The 26,770-nt window shown below is 36.8% G+C and overlaps 1 protein-coding gene across 5 annotated transcripts in view; it reads left to right on the top strand.

Moving 5' to 3' along the window:
- LOC141439934 (furin-like protease 1) overlaps positions 1-26,770 on the top strand; it is a 276,098-nt gene that overhangs the window by 209,936 nt on the left and 39,392 nt on the right. For all 5 annotated transcript variants that reach the window (XM_074104401.1, XM_074104397.1, XM_074104399.1 and 2 more), the window contains exon 3: positions 25,410-25,590. In XM_074104401.1, coding sequence (XP_073960502.1) covers positions 25,410-25,590 — 181 coding nt within the window. The remainder of the gene's footprint in view (positions 1-25,409; positions 25,591-26,770) is intronic.

The following is a 26,770-nucleotide window of genomic DNA, read 5'->3' as shown; positions in this document are numbered from 1 at the left end:
TGCAGTGTTTTTACAAAAGATTATGATCAGGGTTTTATTATAGGGCTCCGTACCCCGTTTTCGTCGTTAAGGTGTCAAATTACTGCGTGCTTATTTTATTATGAAGTAGGTACCTAATGTGTTCTTAGGGTCAATGTACTGTATTTTCGATAATACGATAATACGGAATCCTCTATTTCCGACTCTTTCTTGGCCCATTTTTCTTGCATGCAATTGGGTGTTGCCATATGAACAAGCTCCCACTTTCTAGCCAAAGAGCTTTCGATCTACGCTATACATCGATTTATCTCCGCGATGTTTTTCAATGGATCCATTATGAAAGACTAGCTCTTAAGGAAGTCAATAGATAATACAAAATCCTCGGGTCGGTAAAAAACTCCAAGTTATCCTTAAAAGTCGATGCCTCGAGAAAATCCATTTAACTCCGGCATTCCTTTACACGAGCTTAAAGGGGTTGCTTGGCGTGGCATGGTTTTTTAGCGACAGTTTTTATGAAGTTTTGTGGCTCTCGGATATTTACTGCAAGAGATTGGCAGAAAAGGAGATAATTTGGGTTTTCTATGTCGTCCAGCAGCCTTTTATCGAGTGTAGTATTTATCCCTTTCGCACTCGTCTACTGACTAGACAGGGATACCTAAAAGTTCAAAACAAAAATTAACGTGCCTTGAACACGAAGCTTATAATTTTAGTGGTAGAGTCCTTGTTGTTAGTGCTTTGGTATAGTTGTTGCCACAGAGTGCAAAAATATTTGACACATCCTACCGGCCCTAGATATAGGGTCGTATCAGATCTATGCTCGCTTTGTTATGTCAGATATTGATGCTGGTGACTGTACCATCAGCTAAATATATGGTCTACCACCCTAAAGTTGATAATCGTCTACATGTTATAAAACAATAATGCCAATAGACGTGTCTGTCAACTTGAAAGTTCGACTTTAGCGACATATTCATTTGATAGGAACTTGTTTAAAAATTGATAGACCACTTATTTGGCTGATGATACCTAGAGTAACACGATAAGTAAGATTATTGACATCGTCAAATCATCCACATTGAGTGCAGGTACATTAAAGTAAAGTCAGTACTAAAGTAGCCGGAGTCCTAAATCTTTTGTCTTTTATACCTTAGTGACCGCCTGTGCGTGTGTCCTTCTGTGCCATCAAAGCTCTCAAATGGATGGAGCAATTTTGATGCGTTTTTCACCAAAGGCTAGTCTAATTGAGATGGTTCTTAGCTAACTGCCATTAAAATTGGTTCAACTTGAGATATTTAACATTAAAAATGACGATTGAGGGAGCTTATCAACTTTTCTTAAGCCACTCATGCAACACGATGTACACTGGAACCAACTGAATCGTGACCCACTGTCGAACCTTTTCGTAAGTCATAGTGACATCGCATTACTTTACAAGGGAATTTATTATGACACTTACTGTGAGAAAGTTCTACGGCGGGTCAGGAATCAAATGGTTCGACTGTACGATTAGCCGTCTATACCTAGTGCCATCCACGAAGACGCGTGATTTTGTCAAAATTAGACATTAATGACATTGTAATAAGAACCACGGCACGCGTCATCGTGACTCTACCTATGTTTGTCACTAACCGAGTCCCGTTAGTTCGCATTGTAAAATTACCATCTGCCATATTCCAGACGTTTATACAGATGCCTTTAATTTACACTTGTATGTAAATTTTCACGTGAATTCGGAGTTACTTATTTCGCGCGGCCCGTAGAGGTTGGCTATTAAAATAATGAATGAGCGTTGTTTCGTTTCATGCCTTTATTTCTCATGATGATTTTTATGGGTTTATATTTCCAGACGATGAATGAGTTGGTGAATGAAGTATTTAATAAAGGAGAAAAGTTATTTTTTTTTGGAAGGTTTTCGTGGGATTCCAATAGGTTTTCAGTTTATATTTCACGTTTACTTAGTCCTTTTTGCGTCAACATTTTATTGCTTTACAAAACTGTTCACCAGTGACCATCTTTACCGATAAAAAATATATATTTATAACCCCCAACATTGCCATTATGAAGTTCAATAAATTATTATAAATTTCAATGTATCAAAAACGGATGAACTGATTTTAATGAATCATAACTAAGAACCACTGCAAAGAAAATCGCTTTTACGTGAAAAAAAAACGCATCGAAATCGACCCATCCGTTTGAGAGCTACGATACAGACAGACATTAGGATAAAACTTATAACACCTTCTACATCGGGGGTTTTTTTTTATTCGACTGGATGGCAAACGAGCAAGTGGGTCTCCTAATGGTAAGAGATCACCTGCAACACCAGGGAAATTGCAGGTGCGTTGCCAACCTAGAGGCCTAAGATGGGATACCTCAAGTGCCAGTAATTTCACCGGCTGTCTTGCTCTCCAGGCCTAAACACAACAGTGCAAGCTGCTTCACGGCAGGATTAGCGAGCAAGATGGTGGTAGCAATCCGGGCGGACCTTGCACAAGGTCCTACCACCTGCAAAAAAATAAGCTCGCAGTTTACCGAAAATAATGGCTTACGTATGTAAATTTACAATATTTGTAACTCACCTATGCATGTACAGATACTCGTACGTAGGTATCTAATGATTATAATCGATTATCGCCGGGGGGTTCCACATTACTGAGAAGAACCTTTGGACGAATGAATCGCTCGGAATAATTCGCATCTTCCGATAATATTTTATCCTAAAACCCTTTTGAAGATACCCTTTATTTTTGCAGGGTACGTTGGGTTAGGTTTGGGTGTGATTTATAATTATAATGGAATATAACGACTGTCAGATACAGAACTTGGAATGAAAGAACCAAAAATATACTTTTTTGTATGGTGCGTTGTATAATAAGAATTACATACATACGTTATTTTAAGCTAAAAAACTGCTTCGGATTCTAAAAGACGATTATGTTTGAAATCGAAGGTATGAAGATGTATTATGTAAGCACTACCGAACCAACTGAGTCATGATGCACTATAAAGCATTTTAACAGAAATCAAATAAACTTAACCATATATTCGTAAATAATTATTTACATACAAGTTCTATCTACATCTTCATACTAGGTTTTCTCCATAGATTAATAAAAACTACCAGTGGGTCACTCACTCGCTTAATTATAATTATGTTTGGCTCTCACGGTAGTTTTATGTTTTAGATAAATCTTAGTTTGATGTCCGGACGGCCAAGTGGTTAGAGATCCTGACTACGAAGCTTCAGGTCCAGGGTTCGATTCCCGGCCGGGGCAGATATTTGTATGAATAATACGAATGTTTGTTCTCGGGTCTTGGATGTTTAATTATGTATTTAAGTATGTATTTATCTATATAAGTTTGTATGTTTATCCGTTACCTAGTATCCATAGTAGTTTTGCAGGTGGTAGGATCTTGTGCAAGGTCCGCCCGGATTGCTACCACCATCTTGCTCGCTAATCCTGCCGTGAAGCAGCTTGCACTGTTGTGTTTAGGCCTGGAGAGTAAGACAGCCGATGAAATTACTGGCACTTGAGGTATTTCATCTTAGGCCTCTAGGTTGGCAACGCATCTGCAATACCCCTGATGTTGCAGATGTGTATGGGCGGTGGTGATCTCTTACCATCAGGAGACCCATTAGCTCGTTTGCCATCCAGTCGAATAAAAAAAAACAAGCTTTGTTTAGTTTGGGACTAGGTCAATTGTTGTCTAGTGTCCCATGATATTTATTTATGATATTCATTTATTTATTTATTTAGCTTGCTCCTCAATAAAGGGTGCAGTAACTTGCAGCACAACTACTCGTATTATAATAGGCAATAGCACTTTAAGTACTGAAGTACAAGTTCTCAACATTATAATTCAAAATCGAAATGGCAAAATCATCCGGGGTAAACACCCCAGAATGTTCCAGCAAGACTGTCCCCAGTGGCATATCGTTACTTGTAAGTACAGTTTACTCTTAAAATAAAATGCAGAGCATTTTATGCGCGCACGAAGTATGCAAACTAGCTTTATTCTGTCCGGGTAAATTATGGGCACCCGTAAATTTCCGCTACGTTTTAGCGTGTACAGAATTACTTCTAACAAGCGAGCCACGTCCAGCCGGCAGCCGAGGTGTTAAATGTAATAATTTCTCTCGGAGTTCAAGCACCTTTGGACGCTAGAAGTGTTTGCTAATTTGCAGTTTCAGTAAAGGTTGACTGACTGATCAATTCGTATTTGGTTACCGTCAATTATTTGTAACGGGAAAAGTTAAGTTACCCTTCTTTTCTTGTTTTTTTTTTCTTTTTAATTCGTTTAAAGGTAGGTTTAAAAAAACATGCCATAAATACTCTCTAAATGTACTGAATTAATTAAAAAGCGCTTACTTAGATTTTCCTGTTAGTATGGGTTCAACTTTGTTTATTTTATTTTATTTATTTTATTCTTTTCCAGTAGTCAGATTGACTAGAAATTTGTTATTTATGTAAATAAGTTTGGATGATACTGGCAAGTATAGTTAATAAAACCTATAATAAATTAAGCTTGTTGACATCAGCATCACACACATATATTGTACTAAGTATACTTGTATTAAAAAGGTTCTTTTGACAGTATACTCGTATTTAGCAAAACCTACATACATTTAAAGTAATAATAGCTCCATTTATAAGGAATGCAAGACTTTCATATATCTCTACGATGCGAACATACTCTGCAGTTTCCCAGTAGGTATTCTACGTATTTTATTATTTTCAATTTGAAGTTATATTTCATTTGCTACAACCGTACGGCAACAAATTGAAATGGTTTAAGTGAGTCTCTTTCAAAGTCTGAATTAAATTTTTTAGCTTTTCTAGCAAATTTAGGTCTCCTGTGTGCCTATTTGAGAGAGAAATGTTGCCTGCAAAACCTGTGCCTATTTAGATATTTCATAGGGACTCGTGGACTCAGACACTAATTGCATCTACTCAGCATGTGGGTATATTACTGTGTGATTGTTTTTAAGGGTCAACGACTTTGTGATTCCAAAATCTTCAAGAATGTTTCAATGGAGAAATTACTTTTCCTTTAGAAACAAATTTAATGAATTAGAGGAAAGCTGAAGAAATTATTTTCGTGATTATAGCAAGCAGATTTAAATTAGCAAAGTATTTAACAAAAGCATTAATTTGTCTTCAAAAATCTATATTATAACGATAAACGAACAAAACCGATACTGTAATTTTTAACAAACAACTATAGCGAACGGCAAGGGACATGATGGGCACAGTTTTGTTGATAGAACGAACAACTCTGGTAATAATTTTAGCGGTCGATCGTCTCTGGAGCGACAGATCAAAGTCGTTGTTAGTTTTAAGTAGGTAATAACCTTGTTTGATGATCAGACGCTTTGAAATAAATGGATTCCTCTTCCTGGGTCATTCACAGCAGTCCCTCTGACACTTGTACTATTTAATACGAGAGCGAGAGGGACGATAGGACACGAACTTCGAGTTACGAGTTTCGTAGTAGCCCTGCAAGGGACATTGAAGCTCGTCATCGTCGCACTGACGACAATAACCACTAAAACTAGAATAAAAACTAGATAAAGAAAGGTTTTAAACTAGTTGTTGTATTTTTACATAATATCTTAAACTAAGTTGAAAATTATTACTAAAAGTAAAATAAAAGTAAGTACCTAATAACTAAACTTTACTAGAAAAAAAATGTAAAAGGATCCCCCTGCGGCATGGTCCCAAAGTTGCTGGTAGCATTTCCTCGCTATATAGCAATGATGATACGTTGTGCGAGGAAGCTGGCAGCTCTTCTGTCCTTCAATTTTTAACATTTCATTTTAAACCACTCCGTAATGAACATATTCGTGCACGCAACATGCATGGCATGTACTAACAGGTAACACAAACAAATTCAAAGTTCCCGTTAAAGTAGGCAAGCGAAATGCTGTTTTACTCAGAAACGTAAGTGCCCTCCAGGTTCGCCTTACGTACGCCTAAGCACTTCTTACCGTGTTGGCTTTCTACCATTAAACCTTGCTGGGGTTTCATACAGTTGAAAAGGAAAAGTTGCCATGTAAACACACCTTTGAACATTTTAGAAAAATACGGGATAATTGACAACAATTGACATCCCTAAACTAAGCAAAGCTTGGTACTTTGGTTTCTAGGCAACAGATAAAAACTCATATATAGATATTTTTTGTAATTACAAATATGACTCAAATTTTAAAGTCAAATTTGTCAAACGGACTTCACGATCCTAGTGCCAAGTAACCAGTCGCAGAAGCCCTTATTTAAGTATTTTTCCTTAATTTAAGGCCTTTTTAATTTTTTTACCTTTGCCCGTATTTTTTAATATAGTTACACCCTGACAAAGGACAGTCATGTTAATTCAGTAACAGTATCATCCATGGAAAACCCGTTATTTAGTTAGGTACAACCCGGCATTTAATTTCTTAACAGTATTTTGAGTAAATTATCGTTGCTTTTCAATATCGCTTTGATGTTATGTAAATGGAAAATGCTGGTACATGCCTTTATAAAGCATTTTAAGCCTTCCCACTGTTTCATGTTTAAGTTAATTTTCTTCGAGGTAGGTAATGCACCCGTTTGGCGCTTGCACAGTATAGATAATGAAGATATTATGTGGTTACGGGCGGGCTTTGCTTAGGACGTTGATGGAAGGAATTTATGTAGTCTATGTCACATATATGTACTTCGAAGCATGCTTCGTTTCATGATATGCCTAGGAATTTCTTGATCTGCCTGATTTCTTTGCCCAGATGGGCAAATCATGAAATGGCGGCGTTTCATAATAATGGATAGGAATTTCATGACCTGCCTAAACGTCACTAGGCAAATCGTTAAACGGTGAGTTTTAAACGACATGGCGGATGACAGTAGCGTATCCTGCACTAGCGCTGCTTACCTGGCTGCCGATTCAATACAACGCACGGTACACGGTTGATATCGGAGAAGCAAGGTAAAAATCTCAAAGTCTTACAAGCGACATAATATCGTTAAAAATACCTCGATCTTTCGGCCACATGGTAGCAGCTTAGTTCTAAAGAATACTTCCAAAAAGTAAATTGAGAGGTCAATTCCAATCAATCACTTTAACAATAGGTAAGGATAGAGACTGTATTTTTCACCGATTTTCCTTGTACGGAAATTGGCTTTATGAACGCCTAATATTATGAAAGTATTAAACGCATTTTCTTTCGACGTTTTGTTCCAAACTTTCCGCAATGCCTCAAAAGCATATAAACGGTCATATCTTTCATCCAGTGCTTTAAACGCAGACAAAAGCACGTAGGCGAAATTTAAGTTTATCTTTTTTCCGTTTTATTTTATTTTGTAAAATTGCTATTACTAGAAACAAACGAGGCTAGTCACGAACGCAGCTTTTTTTAATTAATTTGCATTTTAAGAGGGGTTAATGAAGACTAAAAAATCAATAAAAAAAAATCAGAACACGTTTCATTCGAAAGGTTCACAACTATAAAAATAACTACGGCCATTAGAGTCGTGAGTTATTTTTCCCCTGCGTCCTTGCGTGAACATGTTGAGTTTAATGAACCCAGGTATATTTCGCACCCAGCATGCTCCACTGAATTAATTTTCTAAGTGCCAAATAATTTGCTAAGTGCCAAATACGTGCAGCGCCATAGAGCACCCGATCCATTTAGATATTGCTTCTGCGGCAATCGAATTAAGGAAAAACTAAAGCGAACACTGAAATAGATCTCAAAAGAAAACTTTTTACCATGAAAATGTTAAACAGATGGAAAATACGATATCTGTTTCATTCGATTGAGTGATGGTTTAAAGGATGTTGATTTGTTTTACTTTGAGCTGAAGCATTGGGTTTGATCTCGATTAGTGAACCGTGAGATATGGGTTTATGTTCATAGCATAATAAATGTTTGTCAATATTTATAATCAAAAGACATACCAAAGACTAATATTTACCTAAAAAATACCTACTTCAAAAAATAAGTTGTTTATGCCAGCTTTAATAAATATATACTTATTACATATACGTCAAATATATTCAAGTCTTAGAATTTGGCCTGAACAAGGTTACAGTTTTTTTTTTTAATTCAACGTGTAGGTACTCGGACAACGCCATCTATTGATTGCAAACGAAATATTCCAGATAATCTTCGTACTAAATTTCATACAAATCTTTTAAATTAAGTTGAAATAATTTATGACAAATTGATGTACTTACCATAGTTTAACAGTCTCGTAACGTGTTAAAATCATAATCATATCGAGAGATGTATCATCAATGTTCTGTTCTTCTGATAGGACGTAGAAAAAGGGGAAAACTGGTAAAATGTAGTTACCTACTTGAACGAGCAAGGGTATGATGCTTTTAAGCGCGGCACTGACGGAGGCACACTTGCGCAATGAAGGGAAGTGCAGTAGTCCATCCTTGTCTACTGGACATTGTAATGTATCATGTGGTGTTTACAATCCTACTAATATTATAAATGCGAAAGTTTGTGAGTATGTGTGTGTGCTGTGTGTGTTTATTTTATTACTCCTTCACACTAAAACGGCTGGGCGGATATGGAGAAATTTGGTATGTAGATAGCTGAATATCTGGAATAGCATATATGCTATATTTTATCCCGCTATTCTCACGGGAATGGAATGGTTGTTTTGAATGCAACGTCAGTGAAAACCACAATGTAATTTTTGGGGAAATTTTTAAAATCCCGAAATTTCAATTCAACTGCTGTATCTATCTAATGATATATGCGTGCGAAGCCACAGGTAAACACTAGTAAATTATTAATTTACATCTTTAATTGGCCTTATTTTTGGGTGGGCCACATCGCTCGAAGGACAGATAACCGTTGGGGGAGACAAATCCTCGAGTAGCGACCACGAACCGGAAGATGAAGCGTTGGCAGACTCCCACTAAGTGGACTGACGACATCGTAAGAGTTCCGGGCAACCGGTGGATGCATTTGGCGAGTTGTCGTTAATTGTGGCATTCTAAGGGTATTCAATTCTGGCTGATGGTGATGATGACCTTTTATTGAAAAAGCTAACTTTGTGTACTGTTTTCAGTTTTAAATGATACACATACACCATCAAAGGGAAAACTCGCCGAACACAAATGCATCCATATCGCAAATTTACAGTATAATATAAATTTAAAGTAGTTTAAACACCACAAAGCATTCGACAATTTCTCTACACAAACGCTCGACAAACATACGAGTACTAAATATCATTTTGAAACTAAAACATTTTGCAACGAACCTGCCAAAGCCCGTTTAACTCAAACATCAATTTCCAACTAAACTTCTGAATTATACATTTTGAGAATTTTATCGGCCAACGCAGCTAGTACAAAATCTGTCTTCTTTCTTAGTTTTTTTTACTTGACGACTTTGTCGGCGTGACTGATATGTATATTCATGCCAAATTACACCTTTCTAGTACTAACGGTCTCTATGCTTAACCGCGAACAGATAGAGAGACAGACAGACATGGGTTCCTAGTTGACTACGGAACCGTAAAAAGAGACTATGTAGACCCTGATATAAATGTTTATAAGTTTTTTTTAGAAATGTAATTTTTAATACAAGCTTTTTTGCTGACTGTACTTTTTGTTGACTGTACTTGCATTTTCAAAAATAAATTCCCTACCAAATTTCAAGTCGATGCTATTAACCGTTGAAGAGTACCGTCCTGCGGAGACGATCCTGGCTAGACTACCAGGATATCACTACTAGTTGCACGCGATGACTACTGGCAGTTGGTCACATTTAACTTGCAAGATTTGATTACAGACAGACAGACGGGACAGGTAAAACTAAATACAAGCTTGTTAAAGAGAATAGACCCCGATCGTCATCATCATACCACCCCTCATCAATATCATTTCACCCTGTTATAACGTTAAAAACAGTTTTTATATCGAAGTATGTAAATGCTTGCGCCTTGCCGTACTGCCCCCGCCCCTCCCTTCACGAGACCAGTAAAAGCCCCCCGTTTCACAATAGCGCACGTTCTCGCTACATTGCGTTTGCTCTCAACTTATTTCCAATGAATTTTAGTTCCCTCTGGAATCGCTACTTTGGCACGCCTAAACGTTCGGCGATATCGTGCAGAAGCAATATTGGAATTCTTTGACGTACACCAACGTAATTTTATGAAATACCTGTTTAATAGGAATGCTTTGTCCTTTCCAGTTATTGTTTATTGTTCTATATTTATCGTGATATTTTTTAAGGAGGTTAAGCATGTAGGTACACTGCGCCTTATATTAATCCGAAATGTTTCAGAAGATGGGTTACTTTGAGCGTGCATCCCTGTTAATGTTGTCTTACAAATGTTTCCACACATTGGTCGATGTATTAACTGTACGGCGTCGAAAGAGTGACTTCATCTCGAATCAAAAATGTCGATGAAAAACCTATCATGGATGTTCAGTAAAACTGCCTCAACAAATTGCTGAAAAATTGTAAGTTAATTTAAGTAGAACTTGTGTAATATGTAACTAGTTCTAGTAATCCCATCGTTCATTCATTGGCCTCATCTGCACTTATCATCAGGTGAGATAAGGGTCAAACACGATAAGTTTCAAGTAAAAAAAATAGACGAGGAATGCTTAGATGTCACTTGGAAAGGTCATCTTTGGATTTTCTGTTTTCTAGTTCGATTGTTCACCCCCAAAAACCTCCATAATTAGCAATTTCATCAATTGTTAGAGCCGTTTCCGAGAACTCCGAAATAAAGAACTAAATAACTAACAACATAATTTTTTTTTCAATCAAACATTTGCAACTTTTCTGTTCAACTAATAAAATGTGAAGTTGATAATTGTAAAAAACAGGACTAAGTTGTATACTAAAAAACACTTGTCATTACGCTAAAAATTGTAGAACTTAAAATACACCAGAACTCACAATAAAAATGGGTATAAAAACAACTAAATAAATGAACATAACTAAAACTAACTTAAAATAGCTAAATAAAAATTAAAACTAAAAATTAATATCAAAATTTAATATTTAATCGTGTTTTATAAAGTACTTTAAATTTTTGAGATAAGTTGACTATCTCTAAGTTTGCTAAAGTTGAATAAAATTAAGATGTCAAATTTAGTTCCGAAGTTTCGCGACTTCTTAATTAAATAATTTTAGTTTGATTCATACAAATACGATAATACGTATTTTCTTGAAATTTTGTTTGTAATTAATTTAAAATCAACGATAGACTTTGAAACTAAGTTTTTTTAATTATAAATACTGAACGTACGTAAAATCGGTCGTCATGGTTTATATTTTATCTAATCAATTAGTCCTTCAAAGAAACTTCACTCTACTTACTGATAATTTACTAAAAAAACGTCATTATCGTGTACAGTTTAACTGTTAAAGGCTTAGGCTTTTATAAAGCCCCTTTTTTTCAAAATATCTTTTCTTTCTGCTTAATAAACTTATTTTCGAAGCACTATTTGATTGTTCTTTGTTTCACATTAGGTACTTACTATCTCTTGAAATATCTTTCATTCGAAATTCAAAAATAAACTCACGAATAATAAAATCTTTATACAATCTGGCCGCTTGCAACTCCCAAAAAGCTTAAAAATAAAACTTGCCAAGCCAACTTACAACGCGTAAAAAGTAAAATGTACCAAAAGTTGCATTGAAACTTAGTTCTGGTAACGATCCGTAGCACGCGGTCGGTTGCCATGGTTACCGGCGGGTGGGGTCGAGAGTTGCCAGGTGCGGTATTTAAAATTACCGACTATTTGGTAGTGCGATATTATGTCTTTGTCAATTTTACTTACGCGTGGGAGATTGTTTTGGTATTTTACTAGTGGTATAGAAATATTTTGTGTACTTAACAATGTTCTTGTTTTTATTGTTGACGGTTGCCCGGTTGTGATTGCGATACACCTAATTAAGGTATCTGATATAATTAGCACCACCAGTGACTTTGGGGTTACGGTAAAGTGGTTTTTTGGTGTTTTTCGGTAGGGACCAAAAGGAGGAATTTTTATAGGGATGAAAATTCTTCTCATCCATTAAAAAATCGACTGGTAGACATCCGTTAATGGGACTAGTTTTTTTGATCGTGTTTTTTTACTTAATAAATAATTTACATAAGTCTATTGCAACAACCACATCTCTCAAAATGAAACCAGCCAATTCCAATTTCGGTGTCTATTTACAAAGAAAAACATTTTGAAACGGTATGACTACACTACAGTATTATATATTTAAACTAGCTTTTGCTTGCGGTTCCGCCCGCGTGGTATTCGGTTATCGCGCGCTGTTCCCTCGGGAACTGTGCATTTTTCCGGGATAAAAGTAGCCTATGTAACTCTCTGGTCCATAAACTATCTCTATGCCAAAAATCACGTCGATCCGTCGCTCCGTTACGGCGTGAAAGACCGACAAACACACAAACACACTTTCGCATTTATAATATTAGTATGGATGACATCCCAATAAAACATTTATAAAGTGTAAAACCCTTGTGGAAATGAATTTCCCTTGCGTCATAACATGATTCTAAATACATGTCACGAAGTGTATCTGACATCGTATAAAAACTACGTTATAAACTTTTTTTTTACCTGTCAACCCAATCCTGGCTGGAATGGATTTCCTTTGCACCGTAACTGTAAATATTCGCCCCCTGTACAGTAAGCGACATATTACGCGCTATAGGCTCTATGTAGTTGCATTAAGATTGATTTCGTGACTTATCTCGCCCTTTGTACTAGTTTTGAATGGAGCCCGGGAAAATGAAAATGTGGATAAGTGAAGTAGAGGAGAGACTTTGTGAGGAAATTCTTTATAGATATTGTGACGGGTAGAAATACGCTAGTAAGTTCATACGTATAATCAAGGTTATTAATACATATAGGTCCGTTAACAAGAAGTTAAATGTCTATATCGCAGTGAAATGACCAAAACAGAGACTTGAACATATATCTAAGGGATATCAAGTCACGCAGGTGTTAAAATGAGGAATCAATTTTATCATTTGCTCACAAAAAATCAGTCATTTAATCAAATCCCTGCGCCTGTTTAGTAAAATGACGAAATCAGCCAAAAAAAGCCAAGTCATTTTTCCATTTAACTAGATTTGTTTAGTGATGTGATTATAATCCCTGAAACACGACAGTGATTAGACAAAACGAACTCGTTTTATCATTTCACTAGACACGTAGTGTGGTGGTGGTGATAGTTGTGTTTGTTAGATGTGTGTGTGTGTGTGTGTGTGTGTGTGTATTGTTACAATGTGGAGGCGGTAAGTAATTGTTATAGGTAGTTCATTGATGTGGACCTCAAAGTAACACCTGATTAAATAAATAATTCAAATCATTAACCTCCTACTCAAAAAGAGGGGTGTTATAAGTTTGACCGCTATGTGTGTCTGTCTGTCTGTGGCACCGTAGCTCTAAAACGGGTGGACTGATTTGAATGCAGTTTTTTTATTTGAAAGCAGGTTTTCTAGCGATGGTTCTTAGGCATGTTTCATCAAAATCGGTGTAGTCGTTTTTGAAATATTGAACTTTGAAGTGACAAAATCGGGGGCTTTCCAACTTTTTGTTGGTAAGGTTATAATGAAAGAAAGAAGAAGACATTTATTCACATTTATAAAGACACACAAATACAACAAAATTAAAAAAAAAACTAAAAGGAAGAAAATAAGACATACATACATACTTACATACATACATACATACGCTCGAAAAACCTAACCCTCCTTCGGGCAGTCGGGTAATAATGATAATTTATGTACTGTTATAAATATTTATGCGAAGTCTACGGCTCAGCCTACGTAATGCTACGAGCGTAGCCCGTCTACGGAGCAACATACAACGAAACAATAATAGTTCATTTGCAGGTGGTAGGACCTTGTGCAAGGTCCGCCCGGATTGCTACCACCATCTTGCACGCTAATCCTGCCGTGAAGCAGCAGTGCTTGCACTGTTGTGTTTCGGCGTGGAGAGTAAGACAGCCGGTGAAATTACTGGCATTTGAGGTATCCCATCTTAGGCTTCTAGGTTGGCAACGCATCTGCAATACCCCTGGTGTTGCAGATGTTTATGGGCGCAAATTCACTCATACATTCCACATTTTTAATATTCTTAGGCTTCGTGGCACCAATTCATCGATGCAAAGAGAGAATATTTAAAAAAAGCGTGAGATTTTTCGTTATCTCCCTTCCTCAATTAGACTGAAGAAATAAAAATGTTCTTGCTGTACATGAAGAACCCTTTGAAAAACAAAGAGCGGCTGAATAAATAAAGATTACCCAGAAAATATACCTTCATTTCATAATAAACTCATAAAAGAGAAAAATAGCTACGATGCATGAAACATAACTGGAAGAGCGTACCCAGGAGCACCGATCGCCGAATAAAAGTTGCACGCGACAGCTAACTTTACCCGTCACATCGTATCTATATGATTTGCATAAGGTCTAGAATCGATTGATCGAGTGCCATTGAGTGACGCTTCGTCGATGGGCGTTTCAACTAGAGATGCGAAATGTGTCTACCAAAAACGATTTTTAAATAATCAATTACAATTAAAAAGAAAAATTAGACGCACAAAATATCATACGTATACATACATGTCACGTAAAATTATAATAACATGAATAATATATCCAAAATTAGCTGTTGTCTTTTAATTAAAATTGGGTTGATAAAGGCATCCACAGCACAGTATCCAAATCACAAAAATACTATTGCATTGTATTTTACAACTTTTTTTGTACATAAAACACATGAAAATATCAGTTAACGCATAACAAGAGAAAGAGATGTAGGTAAAAAGGCGAATATAATAGTCGCTAAATAAAGTACCTACATATAAATTAAACTAATTTATTTCCTTCTTTATATACCTACGCCCTACTGCTGAGCACAAGCCTCTTCTCTTAGCGACGGCTTGGATTGCAGTTGCCAGGCTTTGGTTAAACCGATTCTTTAATACATAATCATCCTATCAGTTACCGATAATTTTTCACGTCCCTATGTTCGAGACACAGATTGATGTGGTAAACGTAGCCTTCTTTAGGGGTGCCACTCACGGTCGTGCCATCTCTCGAGATTGAAAGATATCTATCAGCTTTTTTCTCGTGGGTTTTGGAACGATACAACCCTGGGGAAATGTCTTTTTAAAGGCCTTATCTAAATTGCGTATCAAACGTGAAGAATCAAATGAAGTATGCAAGGTGTCTTGAAATTATTCGGGAATACGGAGGTATTGAAGTTGAAGGACTTCAGATTATTTGGTATGAATATTAAATTTCAATTTTTAAGGACAGCTGAGTACGCCATAGGTTGTGATTTCCCAGCAATTATCTTCTGATTGCGCAGGCTTAGAAGTTTGATTTTTTCACTGCTCCAAAGAGTAACTAGCAGACTTGTGTACGTGATTCTACGTGTGATCCTATAAGGGTTCCGTTTTTGTCAAGTGAGGAATATTCCCTATGAACTGTTGATAGCAAGCCATAGATGGCTTTCGAGCTTTATTCAGGAAAGTAAATAAAGATGGCGTGGTATTGAACAATCCGATTAGTCGATTCTGCGTGTCGCCAACCCGCTCCAGTTCTTATAGAAGCACACCCTTAAAAGACAAAGCCGAACAATGATATTAAGCAGTCAAGTTGAAGAGAAAAACATTGGAAATCGTAATCCTAAAAGGGAAACACGGTAGGCTCCTAATGGTAAAAGCGTAAAGGTATAAATCTCCGAGTAATCCTTTTTCTATCACTTCTGGCCCAGTCACATTACGCTTTGGACGGAGATAAGGCAGAACAAGCGGAGTTACTTCATATGATTTGAAAATTTTGGAAGTTATTGTGTAGTATTGGTAACTAAGTGTAGTAAGCCTCGTGTGGTATTAATACTGTAACAGGTATCAAGACCTTCAAAAACTAACGCCTGATTCATTAAATCGCATTAATACGTCAAAAATCCAACCTGGATCCACGTAATATCAGCGTCGAGCTATTTTTAGTGACCCGACAAGTGCTGAGTCGACTCCTATTTCGCATTTGTACTTTATTTTTAATCTATATTTTCTCTCTTTCATCTGAGAATGAACATGTTTGCACTTGTTACTTATGCGAATAAAGATTTCTTATAAAAATTAAGTAAAAGCTTGTAAAAAAAGAAAAAGAAGAAGACGATTGATTTATTTGCCAACATGAACAATACAGGACAGACACACAGAATATAAATAAATAATAAAACTTATGCCTAATCTCAACTCAATGTGTTTGCCAGTTCCTTGCACTGTGACAAAAGGAATATGCTCAACTTATGCTGCGCTTGCACAGAAGCTGCTAGCGCTGGAAAAGGCAGCGTTGAGCAGGTAAATGGAAACAAATTCATTGGGTACACCGACAAGAGTGTAACCCTTAAATTATTAGCCTTTCTGTCTCACTTCTGCGCAAAGGTTTAAATTAGAAGAAGAAAAGAATAGTACCTATTACTAGCTTTTACATGCGGCGCCATTCACCTGAATCATAGATCTGGTAATTTTTTAATCCAAGCTACATTTCCGTTCGCGTACAAGTTTCAAGTCGATGCCAATAGCCGTTAAACAGTTCCCTCTTGTAAAGACGATCCTGGCCGGACCAGCAGAATTTGACTACCATTTTATTATCAACGAACTAACGTATGACTTTAGCTCAATCGGATACCAGGCAGTGGTCAAAAAACGGTTGCAAATTTTCGTAACGTAATCATGCATCATGTGAAGGGAAATTAAAGTTATTAAAAGTGTAGTTCTTTGATATGGACCTCTGAAATTATCACAATTCTTCAGTTATGTTGAAGGTATGAACAAATCATGCATCATATTGTACTATCTGTAGATACCTAGAACATTGTTTCCAGATTGCAAGAAGTGGTTTTGCTGTGTTATGCTATGCTGTTCCTTCGAATCTCGGAAAACATTACAACCAAAAAACACGTATTAGAATGGAGCTTACATTATATTTCGAGCTTTCCTTGTAGAAGTAATTCGGTTTGATTTCAGAAATAAGAAAGCTTCAATGCTTCAAAGCATTTGCAATGGCATATCTGAAATTGTGTTTCGCATTATATTTCTCTAGCTGTGGTCCGCGGCTCAGCCTGCGAAAAATTAATTTCTAGCTATCCCGCGGGAACTATGCCATTTTTTCGGGATAGAACTATCTTGTCTTTCCATAGACGTTTAGGCTACTTGCTACTTTACACATAGGCTACTTTTTATCTTTGAATTCCCAGGACACAACATTTTAACTGTGTGTTAGAGACGTGTTAATCTAATCTATCTATCTAATCTAATCTAATACCTTTAGACGAGCAATTATTTTATGTATATAGGTATTTCGGGGATCTCGGAAACGGCTCCAACGATTTCGATGAAACTAGATATGTGGCGGTTTTCAGGGATGACAAATCGATCTAACTTGGTTTTATCTCTGGAAAAACGCTTATTATCGAGTTTTAGCCCGAGAAAAGCTCGGTCGCCCAGGTACTGAATGTTTATTTGGATACAAACGGTACAATATGCCTGATAACAATAAATATAAAATTCACGATGTATTTTTTGAAAATAACCACGAGATTTTTTGCGATATTCCGGAATTTCAATTAATTGCTAGACCCAATGGCGTACGCGTTTAAAGCCGCGGATTAAGACTACTTAATTGATATAGTAATTTTGATTTGTAGATTAGATATACCTACCTTGTTCATATTTATTTATGTTGCGGGCTCAGTGTGGATTGGTTCAGAAAAACCATTAACCTCTCGTGATTTCCATACATAGGTAAATTTCGATAAATTAATGATGCATCATCCGAGTTCGAACCCACGGCCCTTTGCACGGGAGACCATTGGCCAAACCTGTCATTAAATATGGAACCTGATGGTAAAAAATTAGTAGGTAAATTATTAAGTAATTATTCACCCAAATGTCTAGCACACGCGCCTCGGGCAAGTTAGCGTGAACACACTCATCATATTAAATAATAAAGATTTGTGCTTGGAATAGAAGTTAGAAGGTTGTTTCATGTAATTAAACATATAACAGGTTTTTAGGTATTCATTGTGTTTAGTGTGTGTGTTAACTAAAGCGTTGTGTGTTGTTGTGTGCGTTAGACATTGACATTGTAAAAAAAGAAGAAAAAAATAAACAATTCTTTTTTCTGATCGTAATTTTTGTTGAATGTCTTATTCAGATACTTTTAGCACCATGTCAAACTAAAAGGGTAATTTCTCTCAATATCTGACTGTGTATATCACTTTTTCCAAGACCAACACTACAGCCACAGGAGTTGTATTCGCCAACGTGTTAAGTTTGCTGGTTGTTGTCATAATACCATTAAGTTAGTATCGGTACACGAGGACACTTGCCGCTACTCAGTGTATACGTTATACATCATTTATTTTGACCATATAGCGGGGACACAAGCGCATTCACTATATATATTTGTCAAATGAAATACAATTTCAGTAGAAAAAGATTGAATGTAGTAGACTACAATCAGGTAGGAGAAAAGTCTCCAAATAAAAAAATGGCTAACTTGCATTTCAATTGGCTTAATAAATGCTCTTGGTTTTCTACTGAGATTTCATTTCGTTTCAAAAACTAAAACACCCTCAACCAAACTAAATACTAAGCATCGGAAAGCGAAAAATACGTATTGAATTTTCCGGGTCGTTCTATTCTGTAGGTACTGTACGAGTACGTCGGGTCAAGAGATACGATGCAAGTGTGAAAGGCTTGGTTGCATGAAATCCCTTTTTCCGAGCGAGTTCCTAGGACGCCACTGTGCGGAAGGAAAAGGTCGTATGTCTTTGAAAATGTTTCAGCGTGGATTAACACTGGACATTTCAAAATAGGTATATATGAAACCGTATGTTTGAATTACTTTAACAGACAATTCTGAAGCCTCTATGTAGAGTGCGCTAAATAGATTGTTACCTAACGTTTCCTCGTTTAATGAAAAGCTTAATAGCTAGCTATTTGGTCGCTGCGCTATTGTGTCGAACAGTTCGAAAATCCAGTTTCGTAGTTGTGAGGTCGACTCTTTATCTCGCTCTATTTATAACCCCCTATCCACAAAAAGATGGGTTATGAGTTTGACGTCAAACGCTAATATCTGTCTGTCAGTAACATCGTAGCTTTCAAATAGATCGACCGATTTTGATGCGATTTTTCCACGTGAAAGCGAGTTTCCTTGCAGTGGTTCGTAGTTGGTGTGGTGGTTCGTAGCTATATATATTTAATCAGAATTGGGTCAGTCATTTTCAAGATATGGAAATTTGAAATGAACAACTTTTCTATGTTGGTTATATAGTATTGTATTGAAGTGTACTCTTTATTGTACATAAAACACATGATATTAACAAGATAATAAGATGTACAAAGGCGAATTAATCCCTTAAGGATATAATTTATATCGACTGCATTTTTTTTTCTTCAAAATAAAACTGTATTACTTCAAAAAAAAAACCACTTTAAAAATGAGGAGTAGTTTTAAAATGAAAAAAAAATCGAATTGACTCAGTTTCATTCTGAAGGCGCCATAAGGCGTTTTGGAGCGGGCCCTCAATACGGGTCGCTTGACGCCCGCGGCGCAGGACCCGTCAATGGGGCCCGCGCGAGCACAAGATGGGCTTTCATGCCCCCGTGTGCTTATGTTCTGCAAATTGGCGACCTCGTGGATGAGCTATGGCACTTGTTTGTTTTCAGTCAGATTGAGGTTGTTTTATGATTAAAGGGTTAAAGTCTTACACGCGCAATGTTTACATAAATGAGTTACTACTTGTTAAATAGTCTTAATATATTAAACACTTAACCCTCCTTCTTCGCAGTCAGGTAATAAACAAAGTCGGGTTTATTCGAACACTTATAGCTCGAGAACTGCTGGACCGATTTTCATGTTTTTTGGTTGTATTTGATTCCATCCCGAATAGCAGAAGAACTAAAAACATTAACAACATTAAAAACATTGGAAAATTGACGAAAAAAAAAGGAAAAAAAAAACCCGTACAAAACGTTCATGGGTTTTATAACTGTCAGTTATAGACCACATCCCCACACACAATAAGTTACTTGTTTTATATTTGCCTAAAAAATATTATCGCAAGACCGTTGGTTGATGGTTTGAAACCGCAATTGGACCCGCTAGATGGCGCTGTTGTTTGTATGTTATCATTATCATAATTTTGAATGTGGTGTTTTTTCGGGTAGGATAACGTCTGCCGGGTCCGCTGGTGTTGAAATAGTTTCTTTAACATAAAAAAAATTGGCAAAAAATCCGTATAATTATAGAACTTGAGGCCGTATTGAATATTATTTAACACTTAAACGTTTGCGATCGCATTCTTCATCTCTTTCTACCTTCGTTTTATACCGTGTGACAGAAAGAAGTAAAATCGGCATTCCAAGTGCGTTAGACAGTAAGGCACTCTTAGTCAAAATACGACAAACAGGACGTAGCGTTAGGGTTGGGGGGGGATTAGGGTTTGGGGTATTTTGACTATGAGTGAAGATCACGAAAGTTTAAAACGTGATAAGGCACTCTGCGGGGCTAATCCGAAATCCGAATCCGGGGCTGTTTCTCTGACACTTATACTATTTAATACGAGAGTGAGAGGGACGGTACGATACGAACTTCGAAGTAGAACTCCAAGTAGGCACTCAGTTTAAAACAGATAACGATAATAGATGTAATATACAGCCGTACATGGGTAAGTATTTTTGCCGAATCTTAAAGAGAAACGCTTCGCTCGCACTTTGCTCTAGCTAGCTCAATAAAAAAAAAGTTAAAGTTTAAAAGAGGTCCCCAACGAGTGACGTCGCCGCGCCGTCGGTACTTTGAACGAATGAAACCTTTATTGCTTGAATGTGGGCCATCACAGTGTGGTGTTACAACATTTTAAAAAGTCCATCAGTGTGCCGTCATCCGGCATGCAATAATAATAAGTATGTATGCTATTCTAAACTGTCTTATAGTATTTTGTAAGACATTACATACAGGTAATGGTGTGAGTGCGACTCTCACTTGGCTTTCTTATTTTTGAGGCAGGTTGGTAGGTATACTTCACATTAAATCAGAACTCACTTAGTTTATATCTACATACTTACCTATATCCGTCATACTAAAAGAAGACTTAATTATTCGTAAAATGATGTAGCGGAGATATGATGAGAACGTACTTATATGCCTACGGGGCGTATTGACAGATTTTTATACGTGGTAATAACATGTCTATCAAAAGCTGTCCTTATAATGTCATGTTACGAAATAAGATCTTAACATCTATGAATTTTATTCGTAGGTATACAGGTATAGTACAGGTAGCAGCATAAATGGATGAGCGATGTAGGGATAAAATTATCTATAGCTACATGTTAAGAGATAGTTATAACTGCTTTTGTCGCCGACTATAAATTTTCTTATAATTATATGAGTCCTATTTCTAGGCAAACTACTTTCAGGGTGGCAAAATTGGGATGCTTTAACTGTCAGAGCATTTCTGTATTTACCGATTCGGTTTCGGTTTGATTCAGTGACCGATTATAGGAGCAACATAAATGTATGAAACACATTATTAAAACTTTAAACTTAAACTTTAAACTGTTTATTTCAATAAAAATTGCATAATTACTTGATTAACCTTAGCTTCTAATCTTAAATTAAAAAGATTTTTTGAGTTAAGGATTTATTATTCGCCTTTTTGAATTGGTGCGATATCGGATGTCGATTCCGATTTTATACCTACAATTGATTTGCGTTCGATCGCGTGAAATGATTTTACGATTGAAGGTTAATCCCTCAAAAAATCTCATTTGTAGATAGTGGATAGGTATGTCTTATAAAGTAAGAAATACTCTCTCGGAAAATTTAGCTTTCCCAGCGCGTGAATGTGGCAATATCAAAACACATGAACACGTCTCATTCTACTGCATTAATAAAATTATATTGGCTTGCTTTACGACGCCGATGGCGTTATTGTTTTCGACACAATAAAGATTCTACGAGTCGATAAAAGTTAAAATGTGGGTGCACTTATACGTAATATTTCACACATATCAAAGTCATAATTTCCAAAGGTAAAATCGAAACAGACATCAAAAATTACTAGCCTTCTGAGCCCTAACTTTTTTTAATAGATGTAGTACTTAAGACCTGGACGTGGGTCTCCAGTTTTTTTTTATTTTGGATAATATTTCAACACGAACAAAAATGTGCTTTATAAAGTATATTGGGCCGTATTAGTGTTAATTTGTTCTTTATAAAATACGCCAGGACTCGCCAGAAATATACAGAAAAGCAAGCTCTGGTGGTGGTGTTAGTGATGGTTTATATATGTAAGTCACTCTTTCAGTTTTCTGTTTAATGTTCTTTTGTTTCGAAAAAAGAACACTCATTTCCAAATCCCGCTGTCATTACTTACATAAAATGCCTGCGTGAGCTCAACTCTCTTGCGGATACCTAAACGTAGAATAGTTTTAGCAATAGAGATGCCCTCTCGATTTCCCACGGATCAGTCCACTTCATACTACGATCCATCGGTATGGACCTGGAGCACTATTAATTAGTTTTGAGTATTATTGATCTGAAATATGAAACCATACAGCTGCCGGCGTGTCTAATTGAAACGGCTCCAAATAAGGAAGATAGTGCAGAACGCCCATCGATAAAGTTTATTGAAATGTTTTATACTTATCTTTTTTCTGAAATGAATGCTCCCAGCATCTTTGGACGTTGCCTTCCTTTCAATAATTTGTTTAAATTTTTATGTACTTAAATTTTAAGATAATTGCATATAAATAAACGTTTTTATTTTTTACGTACCTATTTTAAGTTTAGTATAGTTATAAATAAATAGTTATAATTAATTAGGTACATAGGATGATATGTAACACAAGATTAGTCAATCAAAAGTACAGCTGGCAAAAAGATGGTATGTATTTTTTTTATTAAAATACCCAATAACTTGAAAACAATAAGAAGTGAGAGAAAATAAGGCATTTAGATTCAAAGAAAAACTGAGTTGAAGTTATGTTATGGCATAAGAGAGAAAAGAAGCGAAATACTAATAATTATTATTCAGACAAGGGTGAAGAACTTATATCTCGTCCGTCTTGTTGACTTTGCATTTGTTAGATTAAGTAAAGGTACTAAATTTGTTAATTTGATTTTACAAGTGCCATCCCACTGACTGCGCCAGTAATAACTTCACTTATAATTTGAGAGTAAACAGGCTCTATGCTACGAGAAGTACGAAATTCGAACTTCGTATCTTGCCGTCCCGCTGACGCTTATATTATTTAATACGAGATTGAGAGGGACGGCACGATACGAACTTCGGTTTTCGAATTTCGTATTAGCCCCCCAGATATGGCGGCAGAGTAATATTTTGCCGGCGCGTAATTTCGTTTTGTTTTGCTGAATGACAACCGCAGTTGAATGTGGCGTGGTCAGTGCGACCGCGTTCGAAATAGCCCGTTACATATGAAATTTGAATATAGAATTCTATTTTCGCGCTAAATGAAACAATTTATAAATTTTACCTAGCGGGCGAAATGAAATTTTGCCTGAAATAAAGGAGGATTAACATATATACCTAGGTAATAACTCTACATGATGTGGCACATTTAATTTTCCTTCAAGCTGTCATGCAATTATCTTTAATTGCTTGATTAGATTTCTATTGGTAAACTTCAGAAATCAATTTTTTGTCGTATTATTCAAATTCTAAAAAAAATTGTAAATAAACATTGAATATTTTTTTGTTTATTTTCGCTAGATGGGGTGCAAATATGGGAATTATGTTTTGTCTAATTCTATCTCTGTTTATTCTCAATGATAAATAAATAAATAGTAAAAGTTAAGTTTTGCAGCGTAGTGACTTATAGCGCCATCTAGCTGTCACACAGGGAAGCTGCAAACATCCTCGCACTATCGAAATTTCTCAACTCATAAATACAAGTTCTAACGTTCTTACTTTGGACTTCGGACCCCAAGGACAACATCCGCCGGGAGAGAGATCTCGTGGTCCTTCCCTAAAAGAGCTTTGCCTAATTACATTGTAGTGTGAGTTGTTGAATTTTAGACAGAATTACCACAATTATAAAGCAGCATTCACTTCTAACCAACGCTTCGTGGAATGCAATAGCCCCACCTCTAATCATGGAAGTGAATTAGGTTTTCTTGATGGTCGATGTGTAAATTAACCACAATGAAAGTCGTTGCCACGCGATGTCTCCAACCTCAGCGTAAATTACTGTGTTTCATTTCCCTCTCCTCGTTTCAACTGAGTTTTATGTTTCGACGTTGTTTTAGTGTAGCCGAGTCTGCTTGATTACGCAGTTTTGTAAAATAACGTAATAATAAGAAACGCGAGGTTTGTTTAATCAAATGACTGTTGTGCCGCTGTAGTATAATCACACATTATGCGACGTTGGGTTTCAGTTTTGTGTACTCTTTTTGCACTGCTTTAAAATAATTCTAAAGAGTTTTCACACTACATTGCACACTATGCTATAACCTCATCACACTGGCGATTCGCGAGCAAGATGAAATTGAAGCGAGCTCGCAACGTTTTCGGCACAAGCGCGCAACGCTTTCGCCGCGAGCACGTAGCGTGTTAACTGCGGACCTATAGCCGCCGAGGATACTATTTGATATTTTAACTCTCGTACTAATAATAATGGTGCCCGAGGCGCTATATCGCGGCGAAATTGTTGCGCGCTTCGTTTTCAAATCGCCAGTGCGATAACGCTGCAAATGATGTTTTCAATTCTACTGTTTATGCATTGTGTGATGTAGTAATCGTATTTATTGATCGAGTAAACAAACAATCGGGGGGAACGGGGTTCAAACCCCGGCTCGCACCTCTGAGTTTTTCGAAATTCATGTGCGGAATTACATTTGAAATTTACCACGCGCTACGGTGAAGGAAAACATCGTGAGGAAACCTGCACAAAGCTGCGAAGCAATTCAATGGTGCGTGTGAAGTTCCCAATCCGCACTGGGCCTGCGTGGGAACAATGGCCCAAGCCCTCTTGTTCTGAGAGGAGGCCTGTGTCCAGCAGTGGGACGTATATAGGCTGGGATGAAACAAACAATGTTGGATGCTAATATTATACATTATTATAGTGAATATAGCGTATGCGTAACCATTTGAAAAATATGACTACATATACTTTAATGAAATGAATTTTGTATTCTTTTAGCGTTCTTATATACCTACCAATTGCCAAACTACATGAACGCTATAGAACAGTCACGTGTCTTTATACCTGCTATAGCGGAACGTGCAAAAATATCTGACACGTATTTATGCACGCTTTGTAGTGTCAGATATTGGTGCTAGAACCTGTACCAGCAGTGAAGCTTCCCAAAGTAAAAATAACCAAACCAATCTTTTTGTTCCAGATATTCGACAACCACTACCACTTCCACCACAATTCGGTAGCGAAACGGTCCCTGGCGCCAGCGCCTGCGCACCACGGTCGTCTCGAGGGAGACACGCGAGTGCATTGGGCCAAACAACAGATGGCGCTGTCCCGGAAGAAAAGGGACTTTCAAACTTTAACTTTAAATAGCACTACCACAGGTAAATAAACTAGGCCCTAAACATCATCACATCATCATTTCCTGATTGCATATATGTAGGTACTTAAGCAAGTAGGTTTTGTAGTACTCGCTACAGGCTTCTCCTCAGAGTGAAAGGGCTTGGTCTGTAGTTCCCAACCAGGATCAGAGGCGGTACCTATTGTCTAACGCGCTGACGTTTGCGATCGCATTCACCATCTCTTTCTTCCCTCGTCTTATACCGTGTGACACGTGTGGTGAAAACGATTATGATTTCAAGTATGTTAGTCAATGAGGCCTTAGGATTGGGAACTTCACTCACCCCATTGAATTTTTGGCAGGTTATGAAATTTTTGTGCACAGTCCTTGCGATGTTTTCCTTCACCGTAAAGCTCACAGCAAATTCTAAATGAAGTACCAAGATGAGCCTGGGTTGAATCAATCAATGAAGAAAATATCCTAGTATTTTCTTCCCTTAATCTATGATCCCGGCAATGTCTCAAGTTAATGTTATATGAATTCTGAACATATAGTGAGCGGCAAAAAATCTGGCCCTCAAATTTATGCAGAAATAAGTAAATTTGGTGCCGCTGAGTGTATAACAACCATTTTATGTCTGTAATCTACCAAAATATTGTTGACACTATGTATTTAGTGGTAATCAAATACTTAGTGACACAGTAGGTAGTCTTCGAAATAAATTTTACACAGTCGTGACTACTGACCTAAAAATAAGAGCTCTATTTGAGTAAGTATACCATAAACTTAAACTTAGTAAGCATTCTTCTGAAAAGCCATAAAGTAACCTAATGGCTGGTGTTTTGATGTCTGATTAAAAATAGTGTAGGTGAAGAGTATAAAAATGCTTGAGTACCATCACTGTCGTTTGAACTAAGTACGACTTTGTGATGAGGAGATACGAGTATTAACGTGTTCAAAAACAATAAACAAAAGTTCAGTCCTCAACTGAACAGGGTGCCAAATTTTTTTTTTATGAGAGGCAGCAATTTTTCTGATTTTCAGAGCACACTTAGCTTAGATTCTGATTAATCTGATTATGTATGAGCGAGGTCAAACTAATGTAGTGTTTTTTTGAGTCTCGTATTTTCGGTCTTGTAAATTCTGCTGCACTTGGTGAGCTTGTATATACCCGATGGTGATAGATGGGTTTGTGTGATTTGTGTGTGTTCTTACAGTGTGGA

The sequence above is a fragment of the Choristoneura fumiferana genome, chromosome 21, assembly GCF_025370935.1.
Source record: "Choristoneura fumiferana chromosome 21, NRCan_CFum_1, whole genome shotgun sequence".
NCBI classification, from domain to species: domain Eukaryota; kingdom Metazoa; phylum Arthropoda; class Insecta; order Lepidoptera; family Tortricidae; genus Choristoneura; species Choristoneura fumiferana.
Note: the sequence above shows the minus strand (reverse complement) of the source record. Positions and strands in the feature narration are given on the sequence as shown.